Source organism: Lutra lutra, chromosome 4 (assembly GCF_902655055.1).
Source record: "Lutra lutra chromosome 4, mLutLut1.2, whole genome shotgun sequence".
In the NCBI taxonomy this organism is placed as follows: Eukaryota; Metazoa; Chordata; class Mammalia; order Carnivora; family Mustelidae; genus Lutra; species Lutra lutra.
The window spans coordinates 155,720,223-155,740,535 of record NC_062281.1 but is presented as its reverse complement, the minus strand read 5'-3'; the positions used below and the strand labels follow the sequence as shown (position 1 = coordinate 155,740,535).

The following is a 20,313-nucleotide window of genomic DNA, read 5'->3' as shown; positions in this document are numbered from 1 at the left end:
GTAATGGCAGAGACTAGGGCATGTGTTGGGGGAGGGGTATATCGAATGCCGTTTAATGTCTGCTTCATTTTGTTGTAAACCCAAAACTGCTCTAAAAAGTCTATTAAAAAAAAAGTCCATTAAAAAATGTTAACATTGTTCAGATATTTGATATTAAGAACTTGTTAATTTTAAGAAATCTTAATTGTAAGATATGGTAGTGTTGTATTAAAATAGTGTTTCAGAGATATATATTGAAATATTTAAAGATGATATATGAGATTTGTTCCAAAATAATTAAATGAGAGAGAAGTAGGTGAGGATTTGCTTTAATAATTGTTTCAGCTGGGCACTGGGCACTTAGGCGTTTTTTATACTGTTATGTCTATTTTTATATGATTGAAAATTTCTGTAATAATAAGTTTTAAAAATGCAGAATGGCCAGAATATGGCTTAAAAAAAAGGGACATGTTTTAATTGCTTGCCTTTTACAAATTAGCACTTTTTAACCTACACATAAAACTTAAAACACAATGTGGTTATTTAAAAAATAATAACAGAACATAAAAATTAATTTATAGCATCTTAGAGGAAACCAGTCTGGTAACTTCACATAAGTTTAAGGTTTTATGTCGAATTTGTTTTCTTATAATTCTGTTGTTGTATCTGTCTTCCTGTGTAACGTGGATTAGAAATAAAATTGCAGGGTCGAATTAGAGCCCTTCCTGTGGTATACTCCTAAAATGACTAATAATTATTTTTGTTTTCAGTTAATAACAGTCAAGTTGGAACAGGTGTTTGGATAGAGGCAGAGTTGGAATCAGAACTGCTTTAGCTCTTGCTACATTGGTTTTGGTATTTGCTAATAACCCAGGGTAAAGTACTCTTCTGCACTTAAGAATTTTTACAAGTTGTTATTGTCATTTGTCTTTGTGAATAGCTGGATATTGGTCATTTACAAGCACTTTCCTGTGTTTGTTCTTGCAAGGCAGTTATTTTTTGTCATAATTATAGTATTTTTTTGAAGACCTGGGATATCACTTTTTCCACTCTTATTCTAAATTGGGAAGAAATAAGTGAACATTTGCTGATTTGAATTTTCAAGAGTTTTCAAGGACTAAGTGTTATGCACACAGTAAGGGGGCATAAATAGGCACACATGGTACTCAAGTATAAAACTTGTTTATCTGGGGCACCTAGGTGACTCAGTGGATTAAGCCTCTGCCTTCGAATCAGGTTATGGTCTCAGGGTCCTGGAATCGAGCCCCGCATCAGGCTCTCTGCTCAGCGGGGAGCCTGCTTCCCTCCCCTCTCTCTCTGCCTGCCTCTCTGCCTACTTGTGATCTCTCTTTCTCTCTCTCTCTCTCTGTCAAATAAATAAATAAAATCTTAAAAAAAAAAACTTACCAATTTGGCAGTAGGATTTGTTATGTGGAAAGCCATGAGTGGGAAGTTTTGAAAGGAAAGTAAAGGGAAATAAGAAAGGCGTTATCGTCCACTCAGTTCCTACTGTGTACTACATTTTCTGTGTATTATCTCATTTAATCCTCATGAAAGCCATAGAAGGAGAATATTAACATTTAATTTTTACATATGAGGAAAAACTGAGGGTTGCAGTTTAAATTATTCCCACAAACTGATTTGGTCAGTGAATGATAAAGTTGAGAATGAATCCAGAAATGCCACATTAAAGAAAATTACATGTAAACACACAAATGGTCAGAAATAAACAGATACCTTATGATCTCTCTTATATGTGGAATCTAAAAATAAAACAAAAACAAAAACCTCCCAAGCCCTAGGCTCATAGAGGGAGGGAGGTAATAAGGGTAGGAGTCAGGTAGAATGGCAAAATGGGTGAAGGGAGTCAAAAGGTACGAACTTCCAATTATAAAACAAGTAAGTCATAGAGATGTGATGCACAGCATAGCAACTGTAGTTAGTAATACTTCATTGCATATTTAAAGTTTGCTAAGAGAGTGAATCTTAAAAGTTGTCATAGTGAAAAATTCTGTAACTGTGTATAAGGGCATGTATTAACTAGACTTTATTTTGGTGATCTTTTTGTAGTATATACAAATACTGAATCATTATGTTGTACACCTGCAACTAATATAATGTGTGTCAGCTATACCTCAATTAAAAAGACATTAAACTCTACATTACAAAGAATAAACCTTAATATATGTAAACAACAAAATAAAGGAACTGACCTCAGTTAAAAAAACCAAAAACACACAAATGGAACATTTTAACCAGTACTTAGCTGGAACATTGAATATAATATGTATTATAAATCATCATAATTTGTCTTTTTACAAAGACAAATGTGTCTGTGATATAGGCCTTCCCAGATAAGTCCACATTAATGTTTGTTTCTCTGCTCATAAATTAATGTGTGCAATAACTTTAGTAATCAAGGAAGCAGTAAACATTTGTTAAGTCCCTGTTTTATTTCAGGCACTGTGATATCAGTATTGAAATACTTTAGTTCTTTACTTCATGAAGTTTATACCCTAGCTTGGGAAAATGGAGAATAAGTTAAATAAATATAATAGATTGTAGTAGATTGTGTTAGTTCTGATAATAAAAGCATATGGTATGATATTTTGGTGGTATAATAAGTTTGTATGTGCAAATATGTAATTCTCTATTTCTAGAACTGACTTTTTGACTCTCTAGCTCAGAGAATCAGGGAAGGTACTTAGATGATGTTTGCAATGTGAGGGTGGGATGTTTTTGTTTGTCACAGTGACTGGGGTTGCTACTGGTGTTTAGTAATCTGGGACCTGGGCTGCTAAACAGTGAGGAATTGGCTGCCCCAAATGCCAAGAATGCCCTTGTTGAACACTGACTAACCTGATTCATGGCAAACAACTTGATCTTGGCCTTGTCAGGCAACTTTAGTATTGTCCAGTAATTTTAAATCCAAGATTATTAACCTGTTCTCAGTTGGTTCCAGTATCTTAGATTCTGCCTATCTATTCCATGGTACTAATTCTTATAACCCGAGGAGCTATTACATGATAGTTTTTGTCTTTTTGAGAATGAGAGCCAGCATTTCTGGGTCAGTCTTCTATTTCATGTTGTGGTACACCATCTGTGTCAGTCAAAGACACTGTCCTGTGGTGGTCTTGTGGTGTATGTTACATTTGATCCCAGGTAGTTCTCTGGCTTGGGTGTATCCCTTTGCCTGACTACCATTTTCTTGCCATTGTAGGTAGTTTCTTGGTATGTCATCCACTTTTCTAACTAACTTTGGTGCTCTGATTTCCTTGGAGACATAAAAGATCCCCCTCCACACTACTGTTAGGCTCATTATATACTGGGAAGGATAGGTAGTCTTAGGTCCTTCTGTTCAGCTGCATAATGCTGCCCCCCTAGCTTGCTTTTACAAAAGGATATCTTTTTTTTTTTTCTTCCATCCTTACGTGAGGATTTTTCTTTTTTTAAACCAAAACCAAGTCCTTTACTTTACTTCGGAAAGTTCCCAACTATATTAGTTTACCAGGACTGTCATAATAAAGTAGTACTAGGGGCACCTGGGTGGCTTGGTCAGTTGGGCCTCCAGCTCTTGATTTCGGCTCAGGTCATGATCTCAGGGTGGTGAGATCGACCTCTGGGTTGGTCTCCAGGCCAGCAGAGTCTGCTTGTCCCTGTCCCTCTGCTCCTCCCCCAACTCATACTTACTCTCTCACTCTCTCAAATAAATAAATAAAATCTTTAAAGTATCACCAACTGTGGCTTAACCAATGGAAATTTATTGTGTCACAGTGCCAGAGGTTAGAAGTCTGAGACTGAGGTGGTAATAGGGTTCGTTCCTTCTGAGGATTGTGAGGGAAGGGTCTATTCCATGTCTTTCTCCTTGGCTTGTAGATGGCCCTCTTTATGTTCACATCCTATTCTCCACATATTGTGTCCATATTTCCCCTTTTATAAGGTCACCATTTATATTGGATTAGGAACTCACCTTAATTACCTCATTTTAATTTGATTACCTCTGTAAAGACCCTATTTCCAAATGAGTCACATTCTGAAGTATTGAGGGTTAAGACTTCAATATATGTATTTGGGGGAGTGACGATTTAACCCGTAACACCCAACTAATCCTTTTAATTCTCTTTCCTCTTAGAATACAGAAAAGGCGCTACTCAAAATAAAATTTAAATATCCCAGTCCAACACCAAAAAAATAATGTAAAGTAAATAGAGAGAAGGGGGGGGGAAGCCCTATTTCTGTCCAATTCTTATCCTCCAACTTGATTATTTTTGCTTTTTCATATGAGTAACTACATAGAGAATATTTCATTCTCTTTATAGGCTAACAGCATTCCATTTAATGGTTATACTGCAGTTTAATTAACCATTCCTCTACTGATGAACATTTTTGTTGTTTACAACTTTGGACTATTATGAACTGTACAGAGCGAATTCTTGTATACATCTCATTGCACATTTGATTTTTTTTTTTTTTGTATGATAAATCTTTCAAATTGCATGTGCCAAGGGCACCTATATGGCTCAGTAAGTTAAACATTTGACTCTTGATTTCGGATCAGGTTGTGATCTCGGGGACATTGGATTGAGCCCCACTTTGGGCTTTGTGCTGGGCGTGGAACCTGCTTGAGATTCTCTCTCTCCCCTTGCCCCTCGCCCTTCTAAAATGAAAATAAAAAATAAATAAAATTTTAAAAAATTGCATGTGCTAAGTCAAAGGGAGAGAACATTTAAAATTTTATAATCCACCAATTTATACTACCACCAGGGGGATATGAGAGAAAGTTCCTCTTTTTTTTTTTTTTTAAGATTTTATTTATTTATTTGACAGACAGAGATCACAAGTAGGCAGAGAGGCAGGCAGAGAGAGAGAGGGGAGGAAGCAGGCTCCCTGCTAAGTAGAGAGCCCAATGCAGGGCTCGATCCCTAGACCATGGGATCATGACTGGATCTGAAGGCAGAGGCTTCAGCTCTGCCTGAGCCACCCAGGCACCCCAAAAGTTCCTTTTCTCTATACCCTCACCACCATTGGATAATACCAGTTTCTTAAAAATCTTTGTACAACAGGAAAAGAGTATCTCATTCTTCTAATTTTTATTTTGTCACAAGTGATACTACGTATATCTTTAGTTAGTCATTTTATTTATATTTCAGTAAATTTTTCTATAAATTCACCTGTGTGAATTCTTTTTTAGAAGCATTTGTAGCATTGTATTTTTCTTATTAGTTCATTGAAGCTTTTTATATGTTATGGATCTTAGCCCTTTTTTCATTATATATAACTCAAATATTTTATCTAGTCTATTTTATTCTTTTTTGATGTTACTATAAATGGAATTTTGTAATTTCCTTTTCAGATTGTTCATTTTTAAAAGACTTTATTTATTTATTTGACACAGAGAGAATGAGATTACAAGTAGGCAGAGCAGCAGGCAGAGAGAGAGGGGGAAGGAGGCTCCCTACTGAGCAGAGAGCCCGATGTGGGGCTCAATCCCAGGACCCTGAGATCGTGACCTGAGCCAAAGGCAGAGGCATTAACCCAGTGAGCCGCCCAGGCACCCCTGCCATCTTTTTTTAAAGTAGAAGTATAGTTAATATACAGAGTTATATTTTCATCTATATACCATAATGCTTGAACAAGTCTATACATAACTCTTAAAGACCATATTCCCTATGCTCTACTTTTTAATTCTGTGACTTATAACTAAAAGTTTGTACCTCATAATCCTCTTTATTTAACCCAACCCCCCACTCACCTCCCCTCTGATAATCACCAGTTCTCTGTATTTGTCTTTCTTTTTGTTTGTCTCTTTCTTTGTTCATTTGTTTTGTTTCTTAGATTCCATACATGAGTGAAATCATATGGTATTTGTCTTGTCTGGCCTCATCTTATTCAATGCCTCTCTTAACCTAAGGGCCTCTAGCCACATTAACTATTTTTAGTTTCTTAATGGAGACATGATCTCTTCCCCTAATGGGACCTGTGCACTCACTGTTTCCTCTGCTTATTATTATCTCTCTCCTGTTACCATTTTACTCATAAAAAATTATTTCAGATTTTATCTCTCTCATTTCCTAAATAAAACCTTCCTTGACTCTGCCAGTCGAGGTAAGGCCTAGATTACATCTTATTTTATCATGTATTTCTTTTTGAAGCAAGTAATTTTATATTCACTTGTGTGATTATTTAATTTCAGATTATAACTTCTGTAGACTAAAATGACTATGAATTTCATGAAGGCAAAGGTCATACCTATTTTATTCACTGCTACATCCGGTAGGGTAGCCTGCTGTGCAGCACATAGTTGGACAGACATTTGTAGCATGAATGAGTGATAGCTTCTTCGTTTTATGTCTTGAGTAGAAAGGTTATTGAAATATTTCAGGATTCATATGATTAGATTCACTGTTTAGAAAGTTCTGTCATTTATTGTGTGAAAGATGAATTAGAAAGGCATATCTAAAAATTAGGAAGACAGATAATTGATTATGATTATCTTCTTAGCCTTGAATAATATAACCCTAAATAAAGGCAGTGGCGTTATTGATGGGGGGGAGGAGATGAAATTTTGGAAGAACCATTTAAGAGTGAGAACCAGCAGGACTTAGCCACTGACTAAGTCATGGGAGGGAGAAGGAGAAGTGAAGTCTCAAACTAAAATGAAAGGCCATGTATGAATTAGTATGAGGCAGTATTACATAACAGTTAAGAACAGGGTCTTTGGAGACTTATGTAACCTACTAGCTGTATAGCTGAAAGATTTTACTTAACATTTGTTTATTTAACTCTCTTAATTGTAAATGAGTACCTTCATCGAGGTTAAATTAGATAGTAGATGTAAAAAGCTTGTATTCATATACTTCACTGTGAACTTGAACAAGTCTTTTAACCATCCAAATTCAGTTTCTTTTGATAGAAAAAGGATAATCTATTTCCTGTTCCTCCTACATTGTAGAATTACTTTGAGAATATAAAGCCTCTGAAAACTGTAAATTGGTGATCATGGTAGCTAGATAGATTAATTGTACCTAGTAGGAAAGGAGATGATCTCTCTTTGTCTTTAATATGACCTCATCTCGTGATTCATCTTTGTCAGATAGATACTTCTGGACCATAAAGACTGGATTAGTAGAATTTACCATACTGGCAACAGCCTTCCGCCTGTATGGGGCTCTCTGTGATAAGTGACTAATGACTTCTCAAGAAAATACATCTTAAGAGGGAGCTAAGGAGATTCAATTACTTCCTGATGTGGAAGGGAGAAGAAAGTAAGATTATCAGGAACCAACCCTGGAAAGTAAAAATAAGGTGCTAGAAATTGGCCTGGTGAATTTTTGGTTGCGTGCTTTGATTTTCTGTAGCTACGCCTATGCTTATTTTAGGATTGAATTATATACTTTGATCTTTCCTGGCTTTCATACCAAACCAGTAAAAATGATGATTATGGTTATTATTCCACACATAAGATGAGTAAAAACCAGAAGCTAAAACCTGGAATTCTCAGTGCTTGCTTATTTTACCCTGCTATCTTTGCTTTCCAAACAGACGTAACTATCTTTAAATGCCCATGTTATGTGACGTGTGTATAGGAATTTTGCCTAAGGATAGCTCATTCCCTGCCCCCCCCCCCCCCGCTATTTATTTCTTATGTGATCTTGGCTAAGTTTTTATTTTCAGCCGACACTTTGACTTTCCTTACTGTTGATAGACTTGTCATCTTGCTCTTGCTTTTGAATTGGATCTTGTGCCCAGCTTCCTCAATTGCGTTTTCCTTTGAAGTTTTCAGTGTTGTAGTAATATGGTTTCCTGGCAGTCAGTGTTGGTCAGTATAAGTTTGTTCCCTTCGTATCATGATTCTAAATAAATTTAGTATGTTCTTTTTCCTACAGGTTTTCTGTGCTTCCTGCTGTAGCCTGAAATGTAAACTGTTATACATGGATAGAAAGGAAGCTAGAGTATGTGTAATCTGCCATTCAGTGCTAATGAATGGTAAGTATTAAAACAGTTTGGATTCACAGTTATGGAGACAAAACAAGAGAATTCCTATGAAAGGACTACTGTTTTTTCCTGCCTTTCTCTATAAGTTGCTCACCTTCTCAAAAGGCACAACGTTAACTGAAAATAGATTTCCATGTTTTGAAAGTATTGTAGTATTTCAGAATTCCTGTGCCTAAACTCAATGAATGAAAGCTAACGTCAGGTAAGTTTTGCAGGAAGAATGGAGTTTCTTATGGAAATCTGGTGCTGTGTGGCTTTAATGTTCCTACAAAATGACTGAAGTGGGATGGGCGTGGGAGGCTATTGACTACTCAGATGATGAAATATTAAAATTGGGCCTAGGTTTTCCTTTCAAGGGAAGCCATCTCTAGGGAATAACTTAATAAAATATAGTCTTAGTAACACCTTGTTTTGTTTATCTTGTTAAAAATAAATATTTTAGCATCTAGGATCAAATAGAGAAGTCCATTTTTCTATCAGTTATCACCTTAATACTACTTAGATTTGTTAGAAGGATATTTGTTTTGAATTTAGTTACGTGGTAAAAGAGCATGGCCAGGAGAAGGTAAATATAGCTTGTCCCGTGTTCATCCTTTGTGGGACTAGAAATGAATCCAAGGGAATTTTAGTTAAAAGTTTTAAAGCAGTATTTTGTAAAGAGATGCAACAAAATTGATCAGGCTGTAGTATTTCCTCTTTGAGTACATCTTTGCACAGTTGCCAGAATTACTAATAAGATGTTCAACTTGGATACCACCACTGCCTGTGCCAGGGTCGGGTGCATTCTGGAGGCCAGAACCTATCTGCTTAAGACCCCTCCTGCTCTGTCTGTCTGCGTTGCTCCTAGTGATGTTTTCCTGTTGCTGGCTTATTAACCTACTGCATGTCAGTTAATCTGATCTGTTCTGATCTCCTGTGATCCATCCAATTTCCTCCCATTTCTGAATTCTTACAATTTTGATCAAATATTAATTCATTCTCTCTACTCTTAAGGGTCAATTTTTAGATGGTAGTTATTTCACTTATTTGCTCAATTGATGATTTTTATTCCTGCTTTCATTTTCGGACATATATCCACAGAAAAGAGCATGATACCTAATTACAGTACCCAGTACCTCTTTTATTTGATGAGGTCTTTCAAGTTGATAGCTTCTTTTTTTTTTTTTTTTTTTAACTTGGCATAGCTAAAGATGAAGGAAATGGCAGAGGATTCATATGGAATACTTATTAAGCCAAGGATCCCTTTACCAGGGGATCCTAAAGTAATCTACTTTTTCTGGTTTTTCCAGTGTCTTTCCTCTCGCATGGCTTAGCGAAGTCTTTTTCTGAATATTTAATTTGATGCTTTTCAGTGTTCCCTATCCCTTTTTCCCTTTCACCTTTTCTCTTCCTCCCCTCTTTCTGCCAGTGCTTTTAAAGGAACATAGCTGTTGTTTTTAGCTTTGTCCTGAAGTTTGGAGGCAATAAATGTTCATAATCTTATGGATCATTCTTTGATGTTGAATGAGCGTTTTTAAAGGATGCTTAAAAAAATTGGGTGGTTTCCATTCCTGGGCATGTGGTATTACCTGAACCTAGAAGATAAAATTTGATATCTTTCATTTCTGTAGCATCTTTCATCCTATTTACTTTAAAAACAATAGTTGATACATCAATATTTAAAATATTAGTTAGTAAAATAATAGAGTATACAGAATCTTAATGCATTTGTGATCATTCATATTGGTTGATGGCACTTATATGACATTAGCACATTTTCATGTTCAAATGTGTCCTCTGCTTTTGAGACACCAAAGATGTGAAATGGTTGTTTTTACTGGATACTTTTACATGAAGTAATGATTACACGAAATCAGAATTCACAAACATATTGAGATGTGTTCTCTTGAGCTTTAGGCTTCCAAATTTTTCAGCTGAGATTTTACCTCAACTAAGAGCCTTGACGTCTATAAATGAAACAAAAAAATATCATATAATGGAATTATGCTATTTTAGGCCCAGATTTTGATTTTTGATAGAACTTTATTAAATGCATCAAATATTAAACCTGCCCCCCATGTCTAAATGCTATCCCAGTTGCAAATCCTTAGGAAGTTTGATGTTTCACTCCCTCTTAAGGGAATGTATGGTCTCTTAAAGGAGCCAGGATCCTAGTCATTAACCTCAGACTGATGTGCTTTCAGTCTGTATGAGAAATATCTCCTAATTCATATTTGTTGCTTCCAAATAGTTTACTAACTAAATGGTCTCCTTTATTGAATAAAATCACCTATCACCTTAATACTTTCACTAGCTGGAAGAGAGACATACTATGAATGTTAATGAGGAGGAGCTACATTATTTATCCAATATTGTGGAGGTCTTGGTGTCCATATTTTGCAATCCATTCACATTGATTGTCTGTATTTGCTTTAGCTCAAGCCTGGGAGAACATGATGAGTGCCTCAAGCCAGAGCCCTAACCCTAACAATCCTGCTGAATACTGTTCTACTATCCCTCCCTTGCAGCAAGCTCAGGCCTCAGGAGCCCTGAGCTCTCCACCTCCCACTGTGATGGTACCTGTGGGAGTTTTAAAGCACCCTGGAGCAGAAGGTAGGGGATCATGTGCTCTTCTCTCTCTTTTTCCTCACCAAGTTCCTCTGAAAAGGTGCTGATGTGATTTTACAGCACAAGTCTTTGAAAACACTATAGATTAAGTCCCTCTGGGTGGTTATTAAAGTGGAAGGAACAAGGTGAGAAATGTGTCAAGATTATTTCTGGGCAAGTAAATACTGTATTGCCTGATATTTTGGAGGCACCTCTAAAAATATGCTAATACCCTTTCCAGCTTAAAAATGTAGTGATCACACTGCTTATACTTGAAAAAAGATACAGAATTTGAGGTTGATTTGTAAAATCCTAGCCTCATGTCTACCTTAATGTTCTTTGTAGGAGTTTATGAAAATGAAGAGTTCTTTCTTTGGACCAGCTGGTTCTAGTATTGCTTTTTGGAAACATATTGCCATTTTCTCTTTTCATTTTTTTAAATATATTTTTTAAAGATTTTATTTTTTTATTTGACAGAGAGAGAGAGAGAGAGAGATCACAAGTAGGCAGAGAGGCAGGCAGAGAGAAGGGGGAAGCAGGCTCCCTGCCGAGCAGAGAGCCCGATGTGGGGCTCAGTCCCATGAACCTGAGATCATGACCTGAGCTGAAGGCAGAGGCTTAACCCACTGAGCAACCCAGGTGCCCCTCTTTTCATTTTTAATCTGTCCATTTGAAAATATCATTAGGTACTTAGACCTTTATAAAATCCAGAAATTTATTTCTGATTATATCACATGATAAGTAGGACATTATAGGCTCAACTTATTTTAGTTTATTATATCTTTAGAATTATGATATTGTCAGATGAACAGTACGTTGTAAGTTCGGGAGATTGTCAGTAGTAAAAACCGGTTATATATTTCCTTAAAATAATCTTGTCAGGAAGTTTCCCTTGATAATTAAAATCAATCTTCTTTCATTAATTTTATGTCTTTCTGTCTAGTAATATTCCCTTCCCCTTGTTAAATAGCCCTCCTCCCCTTTTGAAGATCAAAGACTTCTACTGATATTGTCATATTCTTCCCCATTTTCCCATCTTTTCAGATCATCCCTTAGTCATATTCCTTGTATTTTTATGAGTTCAGGCTTTCTTTCTTAAAATCTTTATTCTCTTTACTTCATTTGTCATTTTTGTTGTTCTTCCCTAGTCTGTCTTTGTTTTGGCTGTTTGGGATTGATTTTCGGAACAGGATTTAAAGATCATTTCATCAGACCTAGTTTTCCAGCTTTTCCCCTACTGCAGACTACTTTTGCACTACCAGATCAGTCTTTCATCTTCAGTTACACGTCAGCCAAAGATCTGGTCTGTTTGCTTCCCAATTCTCTTATATATCTGTGCCAACTCTTCCTTTATTAGTAAATAATTCTTCAACATTCTTCAGGGCATCTTTTGCCTTTAAAAATACGGTATCACCTTTCCAGATATTTAATTCCTGTGGAAACCTCATACTTTTAGGAGATGTGCCTGTCTATTGCTAGATATTTTTTCCCTGCTATTAATTTATTTCCTAGGCACTTAAACCACCTTTCTTAGTTTCTCTGTCAATGATATGGAGCAGGGTATGTGATGTAATCATAAGTGTATTTAATATTTTAAAGTAAAGTGTTTTAAATAAAGATTTAACTTGAAGTTACAGAAGTAAAAATATATTTAAACTCGTATTTTATTTATAACCACTTTTATACACAGTTACAGTTCTTGTATTTATAATGATAAGATGCTAAATAGTCATTTCTTTGTACTTCTGAAATTGGTGACCTTCTCTTCTTTGATGTTAGAAACCCTACCAATATCACGTTGATGCCTGTTTTATTTTTCTGGCTCCTCAAGTGGCTCAGCCCAGAGAGCAGAGGCGAGTTTGGTTTGCTGATGGGATCTTGCCTAATGGAGAAGTTGCTGATGCAGCCAAATTAACAGTGAATGGAACTTCCTCTGCCGGAACCTTGGCTGTGTCACATGACCCAGTAAAGCCAGTAACTACCAGTCCTCTACCAACAGAGGTAAGAAAACAAAAACAGTAACTAAAAGTGAGTACTTAGTTTATTCAGCATTAGGCTGTTTCTGCCCAAGTTGAGTGACCTTTCTGTGGAACCCTGTAAGTTTCAGATACAGTTTAGTGCATGCATGCGTGTGTGTGTGTGTGTATGTGTCTAAGGGTAAAGTAAATTTGGTAAAATCTGTTCTTGTTTGCTCTCTATTTGGAGGTTTTTTTCAGGAAAAAGATTCTTATGAAGGTTGTTCACAGTGAGCTCAGGCTAGTGCTGTTGTTAGAAGTCATGCAGTTGGAATCCTGCCCCCTTTGTATATTGGTTTTCAAACTGTTCCCCAGATTCTGTGGTGGCTTTGTGGGAGTGCCATGGTGAGGAAAGGCCAGGCCACATAAAAGAGGCTGAAGAGTCCCTCTATTCTTTTCTCTTAAACTGAGCAGCTCTCTGCTGTCTTTTGTTCTACCTTTTGGTTTCTTTCTTTCTTTCTTTCTTTCTTTCTTTGAGAGAGAGATAGCAAGAGAGAGCATGGGCAGAGGGGATAGGGAGAAGTAGGCTCTCTGTTGAGCTGGGAACGTGACGTGGGGCTTGATTCCAGGACCCAGGGATCATGACCTGAGCAGAAGGCAGACACTTAACTGACTGAGCCACCCAGCTATCCCTACTTTTTGGTTTCTATGTAAGATTTTTAAAGATTTTCTTTTTAGGGGTGCCTGGGTGGCTCAGTGGGTTGGGCATCTGCCTTTGGCTGGGGTTGTGGTCCTGAGGTCCTGGGATCAAGCCCCACATCAGGCTTCCCATGCTCTGTGGGGGCCTGGTTCTCCTCTTCCTCTGCTTGCCACTCCCCCTGCTTGTGCACTCTCTCTCTCTCTCTCTCTCTCTGATCAAATAAAAGCAAAAAAAGTCTTAAAAAAAAAAGATTTTATTTTTGAGTAATCTCTATACCTAACGTGGGGCTCAAACTAACAACCCTGAGATCAAGAGTTGCACACTCTACCAAATGAGCCAGCCAGGTGCCCCTGATAGGGTTTTAGAATATAAATTTTGTTTCAATGCAAGAGGAAGTTTTAGTGAATGAATGTTACAAGGAAACAAGGTTTGGGGTGCCTGGGTGGCTCAGTCGTTAAGTGTCTGTCTTAGGCTCGGATCGTGATACCAGGGTCCTGGGATCAAGTCCCACATTGGGCTCCCTGCTCAGTGGGAAGCCTGCTTCTCCCTCTCCCATGTCTCCTCCTTGTGTTCCCTCTCTCACTATCTCTCTCTCTGTCAAATAAAATTGTTAGGAAAGAAAAGAGAAAAAAAACGAAACAAAGTTCAGCCCAGTTTGTAAAACTAAAACCAAGTTAGTTATTTTACTTCTGTCTCTTGCATTGTTTAACACTCTGTTTTGATACTTATCTGGTAAAATGTGGAAAAACAGATTTTATAAGGCCAGACTAGGGTATATTTTTCTCATCTTTAGGACCCCGTAGAGTGCATGGCACTTAACAGGAGTTCACTGAATGAAATAAATTCCTTTCCACAGATGATGTATTAGTAGAGGCCAGATGACCACTTTCTGTGATACTAAAAGATGGATTTATGCATCATTAAAGAGTAAGAATAGATTACTGTATTTCCTGTACCAGGCTTTCAAAGCAGGTAATCGTTTGTCAATAAAATTTTCCAAATCTCCTCTTACATGATGATGTATTGAGAATACTGCAAAATTCTTAGCAAGAACATTGCGAAAAAAAAATTTTTTTTTTAAAGATTTTATTTTTTTTTTATTTGACAGAGACAGCGAGAGTGGGAATACAAGCAGGGGGAGTAGGAGAGGGAGAAGCAGACTCTCTGATGAGCAGAGAGCCCAATGCAGACCCTGATCCCAGGACCCCAAGATTATGACCTGAGCTGAAGGCAGATGCTTAACAACTGAGCCACCGAGGCACCCCAAGAACATTGTAAAATTTTTAGCAAAACCCCCCTAAAAACTGATAGAGTCCTAAATTATATTTAGACAAAAATATAGTAAGACATGGACATATTTTTTTAAGAATAGTTTTAATCTTTATTCAGGTATAAAATCTAGATAGTGAAGTGCTTAAGGAATATTAATCTTTAGGAAGCAACTTGATGAACTTATAGACACACCCATGCAGCCACCACTGATTCAGCCAATGTGAAAATATAGACCATTTCCATCACTCTAGAAGGTTCCCTCATGCCCTTTTTCTGTCAATACCTGTGTGTTTTTCCCCCAAGGCAATCATTATTTTGATTTGTATCACCGTGGATTAGTTTTGACTGTTTTTAAATGTCTTTTTTTTTTTTTTTTTTAAGATTTCATTTATTTGACACAGAGAGCACAAGCAGGGGGAATGGCAGGCAGAGGGAGAGGGAGAAGTAGGCTCCCCACTGAGCAGGGTGCCTGAAGTGGGACTCAACCCCAGGACCATGACCTGAGCCAAAGGCAAACACTTAACTGATTGAGCCTCCCAGGCGCCTCTGTTCTTAAATTTCATATAAATGGGAATATATAGTATATAATATGTTGTGTCTAGCTTCTTAAACTAATGATTATGGAATTTATTCATGTTGTGTGCATCAAAAGCTAGTTTTTTGTTTGTTGTTTGTTTGTTTTTTTATTGCTGAGTAGTGTTCCATTATATGGATATGACAGTTTATCTGTATTCCTGTTAATGGACATTTGGATGGTTTCCAGTCTTTGGCTCTTATGAGTAAAGCTGCTATAAATATTTTTAAACATGTTAAAAACAGTTTTTAAACACTTCCAAAGGCTTTTCTTTTTGCTTAGTTGTATAGAATATAGTGAGGAGAGCATTATTTTAGTAGATCTTTGAGCATATTCTATTAAGTTGTTAGAAGTCAAGCTCTCTGTCTTTGCAGATGAGATGATACTTTATGTGAAAAACCCCAAAGACTCCACCCCCAAACTACTAGAACTCATACAGCAATTCGGTAATGTGGCAGGATACAAGATCAATGTACAAAAATCAATTGCTTTCTTATACACTAACAATGAAAATATAGAAAGAGAAATTAGAGAATCGATTTCATTTACTACAACACCAAGAACCATAAGATACCTGGGAATAAACCTAACCAAAGAGGTAAAGGATCTGTACTTGAGGAACCACAGAATACTCATGAAAGAAATTAAAGAAGACACAAAAAGGTGGAAGAGGGGCGCCTGGGTGGCTCAGTGGGTTGAGCCACTGCCTTCGGCTCGGGTCATGATCTCAGGGTCCTGGGATCGAGTCCCGCATCGGGCTCTCTGCTCGGCGGTGAGCCTGCTTCCCTCTCTCTCTCTCTCTATCTTCCTGCCTCTCCATCTACTTGTGATCTCTGTCAAATAAATAAATAAAATCTTTAAAAAAAAAAAAAAAAGGTGGAAGAGCATTCCATGCTCATGGATTGAAAGAATTAACTCCACCCCAAATGTGTGTTTCAACATTATACTTTATAGTGTAGTTAATGTGATCTTCATATTAATGCAAAGAAAAATGAACTTGAAATTTGATTTCATTGCATAGTAAATAAAAACAATGACTTATTTTAATCTGTATTTTTTTAAGGATTCATTTATTTACTAGAGAGAGAAGGAGAGGGCAAGCAGGTGAGGGGCAAAGAGAGAGGAAGAGAAATCCTCCAGTAGTCTCCCTGCTGAGCGTGGAGCCCAACATGGGGCCTGGACCCAGGACCTTGAGATCACAACCGCAGCCGAAATCAAGAGTTGAGCACTTAACTGATTGAGCCACCCAGGCACTCCTTTAATCTCTGTATTTTATCAGTTAATTTTAACCCCTTTTTTTATTGTGGTAAAATATATGCAACATCAGATTTGCCATTTTAATCATTTTTAAGTGTACAAACCAGTGGTATTAAGTCCATTCATATTGCTGTACAAGCATCACCACTATTCTCAAAGTTATTTTTAATTAATTAATTAATTAATTTGTTTTTAGAAAGTGGAGGGGAGGAGGGAAAGAGGGAGAGGGAGAGAATCTTAAGCAGACTCCATGCCCAGCATGGAGCCTGACAAGGGGCCTGAGATCATGACCTGAGCAGAACGAAACCAGGAGTTAGGTGCACTTAACTGACTGAATCACTCAGGAGTCTCTTGAAGTTATTTTTAAAAAAGCAGTGTAAGGGACGCCTAGGTGGCTTGAAGTTATTTTTAAAAAAGCAGTGTAAGGGATGCCTAGATGGCTCAGTTGGTTAAGTGTCGTCTGCTTTTGGCTCAGGTAATGATCTCAGAATCCTGGAATTGAGTCCCGTATATGCTCCCCTGAGCCTGCCACTCCTTCTCCTTGTGCTCTCTTGCTCTCTCTCTCTGACAAATAAATAAAAATTTAAAAATAATAAATAAAATAAAAAATAAAAAGCAATGTAGAAAAATGAAATTGGATCATTTCCTTACACCACACACGAAAATAGACTCAAAATGGATGAAGGATCTCAATGTGAGAAAGGAATCCATCAAAATCCTCGAGGAGAACACAGGCAGCAACCTCTTCGACGTCAGCCGCAGCAACATCTTCCTAGGAACATCCCCAAAGGCAAGGGAAGCAAGGGCAAAAATGAACTTTTGGGATTTTATCAAGATCAAAAGCTTTTGCACAGCAAAGGAAACAGTGAACAAAACCAAAAGACAACTGACAGAATGGGAGAAGATATTTGCAAATGACATATCAGATAAAGGGCTAGTGTCCAAAATCTATAAAGAACTTAGCAAACTCAACACCCAAAGAACAAATAATCCAATCAAGAAATGGGCAGAGGACATGAACAGACATTTCTGCAAAGAAGACATCCAGATGGCCAACAGACACATGAAAAAGTGCTCCATATCACTCGGCATCAGGGAAATACAAATCAAAACCACCATGAGATATCACCTCACACCAGTCAGAATGGCTAAAATTAACAAGTCAGGAAATGACAGATGCTGGCGAGGATGCGGAGAAAGGGGAACCCTCCTACACTGTTGGTGGGAATGCAAGCTGGTGCAACCACTCTGGAAAACAGCATGGAGGTTCCTCAAAATGTTGAAAATAGAACTACCCTATGACCCTGCAATTGCACTGCTGGGTATTTACCCTAAAGATACAAACATAGTGATCCGAAGGGGCACATGCACCCGAATGTTTATAGCAGCAATGTCTACAATAGCCAAACTATGGAAAGAACCTAGATGTCCATCTACAGACGAATGGATAAAGAAGATGTGGTATATATACACAATGGAATACTATGCAGCCATCAAAAGAAATGAAATCTTGCCATTTGCGACGACGTGGATGGAACTAGAGGGTATCATGCTTAGCGAAATAAGTCAATCGGAGAAAGACAACTATCATATGATCTCCCTGATATGAGGGAGAGGAGATGCAACATGGGGGGTCGAGGGGGTAGGAGAAGAGTAAATGAAACAAGATGGGATTGGGAGGGAGACAAACCATAAGTGACTCTTAATCTCACAAAACAAACTGAGGGTTGATGGGGGGAGGGGGTTGGGAGAGGGGGTGGGGTTATGGATATCGGGGAGGGTATGTGCTATGGTGAGTGTTGTGAAGTGTGTAAACCTGGCGATTCGCAGACCTGTACCCCTGGGGATAAAAATATATGTTTATAAAGCTGTTAAAAAAAAAAAAAAAAAAAAGAAAGAAAAAAAAAAGCAAAAAAAAAAAAGCAATGTAAATGAGAATTTAAGTGGACCCAAATGTATTAAAGTTTCAGAAACTGAGATAACATTGAAACTTTGTTTCTGTTGCCACTAAAGTTTTTAAAAATATCTTCTTTTATGGCAGAGGAAACCCAGGTAGAGAAAGCTTTAACCCAGGTTACAAGGCCTCTTCCGTCATTATTATGATTTGGTGATATCAAAAAGAGAAACTCTATAGTTGCAAATATGTTCATAGTATAAACCCAGGCTTTTGGGAAACCACAGGTTAATGAGAAACTTATGCTGTTTTTCAAAAAGGATGAATTTCAAATTTTCACTTAAATTCACATTTATATTCTCAACAATATCCTGCTAAAGTCTAGACCTCTCTGTAAAGCTCACTTCGCTGATTTGCTTTTCCTAGACGGATATTTCTCTGTTCTCTGGGAGCATAACTCAGGTTGGAAGTCCTGTTGGCAGTGCAATGAACCTAATTCCTGAAGATGGCCTTCCTCCCATTCTCATCTCCACGGGTGTGAAAGGAGGTATGCGGACTTACATATTAAACAGGGATAGTAATTGCGGGAAGCTAGATGTTGTCTTCTAATTAAGGGAAGGAGAGAGAATTTGAGTGATAACCACTTTTTTCTTCTCCAACAGGGAAAACAACTACTCAGTGCCATGAAAATAATTGTTGCTGTTACTGGTAGTTTTAGAGTAGATATTTATGTTTTTATAGTATAAGGTCATTTCATTTGTTGGAAGGATTTATTATTTTTAATTATAAAATAAATGTAGTTCATTGGCACTTTTTTCTTTGTATTTTGAAACACATGACACTCTGAAGAGTTGCTTATAATTCTAGGATTTGGCCCACCTGATAGAACAGTCAGGACATTATCTAACTTTTTGTTTTGTAGTATATTATACATTCAGAATTATACATATGATAAATGGAGAGCACTGAACATAAATAGCAATTTTATTGTTAAAAAATATTTTTACTGAGTTCTGGTAAGAAGTAAAATGACTATCCATTCAAAAGAATGCTTATCTCTATGTGAAAGTTTATTGCTGATACATGCAGATCAGCATCTAGTTAGTACATTTTTAGGAGGTGGTTTATCAATCATCTTTCCACAATTTTTTTTTTTAAGATTTTTTTTTTTAATTTATTTATTTGACAGAGAGAGATCACAAGTAGACAGAGAGGCAGGCAGAGAGAGAGAGGGAAGCAGGCTCCCTGCTGAGCAGAGAGCCCGAAGTGGGATTCGATCCCAGGAACCTGAGATCATGACCTGAGCTGAAGGCAGCAGCTTAACCCACTGAGCCACCCAGGCGCCCATCTTTCCACAATTTTATCCTAGTCTTTTACCAGGTCACCTTGCCTTCAGTCTTTCTCTCCTTTATTTTATCTTCCATGTTGTTGCCAATTATCTTTTTATATTACATAGATATTGTGATATAGTGCTCTGGCTTAGAAACATTCAGTGGACCCAATGCCTTCAGTATAAATTAATTATTTTAGCATACAATGTTTCTTACAACTTTATCTCAATTTATCTTTCTAACTTTATTTCCAGCCAATACCCCAGTACTTTATGCACATTACAGATCATTTACTGTTTTCTGAATATTCACTTTCCACACTTCCATGTTTTTTCTTACGCTGTGGAATAGTTGGGAGAGAATGGGCTACAAAACTGGACAAACCTGGGTTTTAATCCTCGTACCCTTACTTTCTAGCTGTGACCCAGTGGGCAGTTCATTTATCCTCCCTGAATCTTTTTCCTAATCTTACTTAGGTAATTATACCTACTTAAAAGTTATTGTGAGTATTAAATCAGATTTCATACCTGGAAGTATATAGCGAGAACATTGACTGGTGTAAAGTAGACATGTAATTAATACTTTCCTTATCTTCCTTTCCTGTGCCTAGAATATGTTTGTATACTGTAGACTCCTTGAAGAACTCCTCAACTTTTCAAAATCCAGAGTAATGAAAAGCTCCTCTCTGAATCCTTACCAGTGCTGCTCTGTAGTAGTGTTTTACATCATCTCTGTTTGAAAAGAAATTAGTTTTTTTTTTCTTTTAAGAT

General features: G+C 37.2%; 1 protein-coding gene across 3 annotated transcripts in view; it reads left to right on the top strand.

Annotated features, from left to right (window-relative positions):
* ZFYVE9 (zinc finger FYVE-type containing 9) overlaps nucleotides 1-20,313 on the top strand; it is a 211,978-nt gene that overhangs the window by 108,361 nt on the left and 83,304 nt on the right. For 2 of the 3 annotated variants that reach the window (XM_047725411.1, XM_047725412.1), the window contains 4 exons: nucleotides 7,866-7,965; nucleotides 10,390-10,566; nucleotides 12,392-12,561; nucleotides 18,639-18,759. In XM_047725411.1, coding sequence (XP_047581367.1) covers nucleotides 7,866-7,965; nucleotides 10,390-10,566; nucleotides 12,392-12,561; nucleotides 18,639-18,759 — 568 coding nt within the window. The remainder of the gene's footprint in view (nucleotides 1-7,865; nucleotides 7,966-10,389; nucleotides 10,567-12,391; nucleotides 12,562-18,638; nucleotides 18,760-20,313) is intronic. The other variant, XM_047725413.1, reaches the window with a different exon arrangement.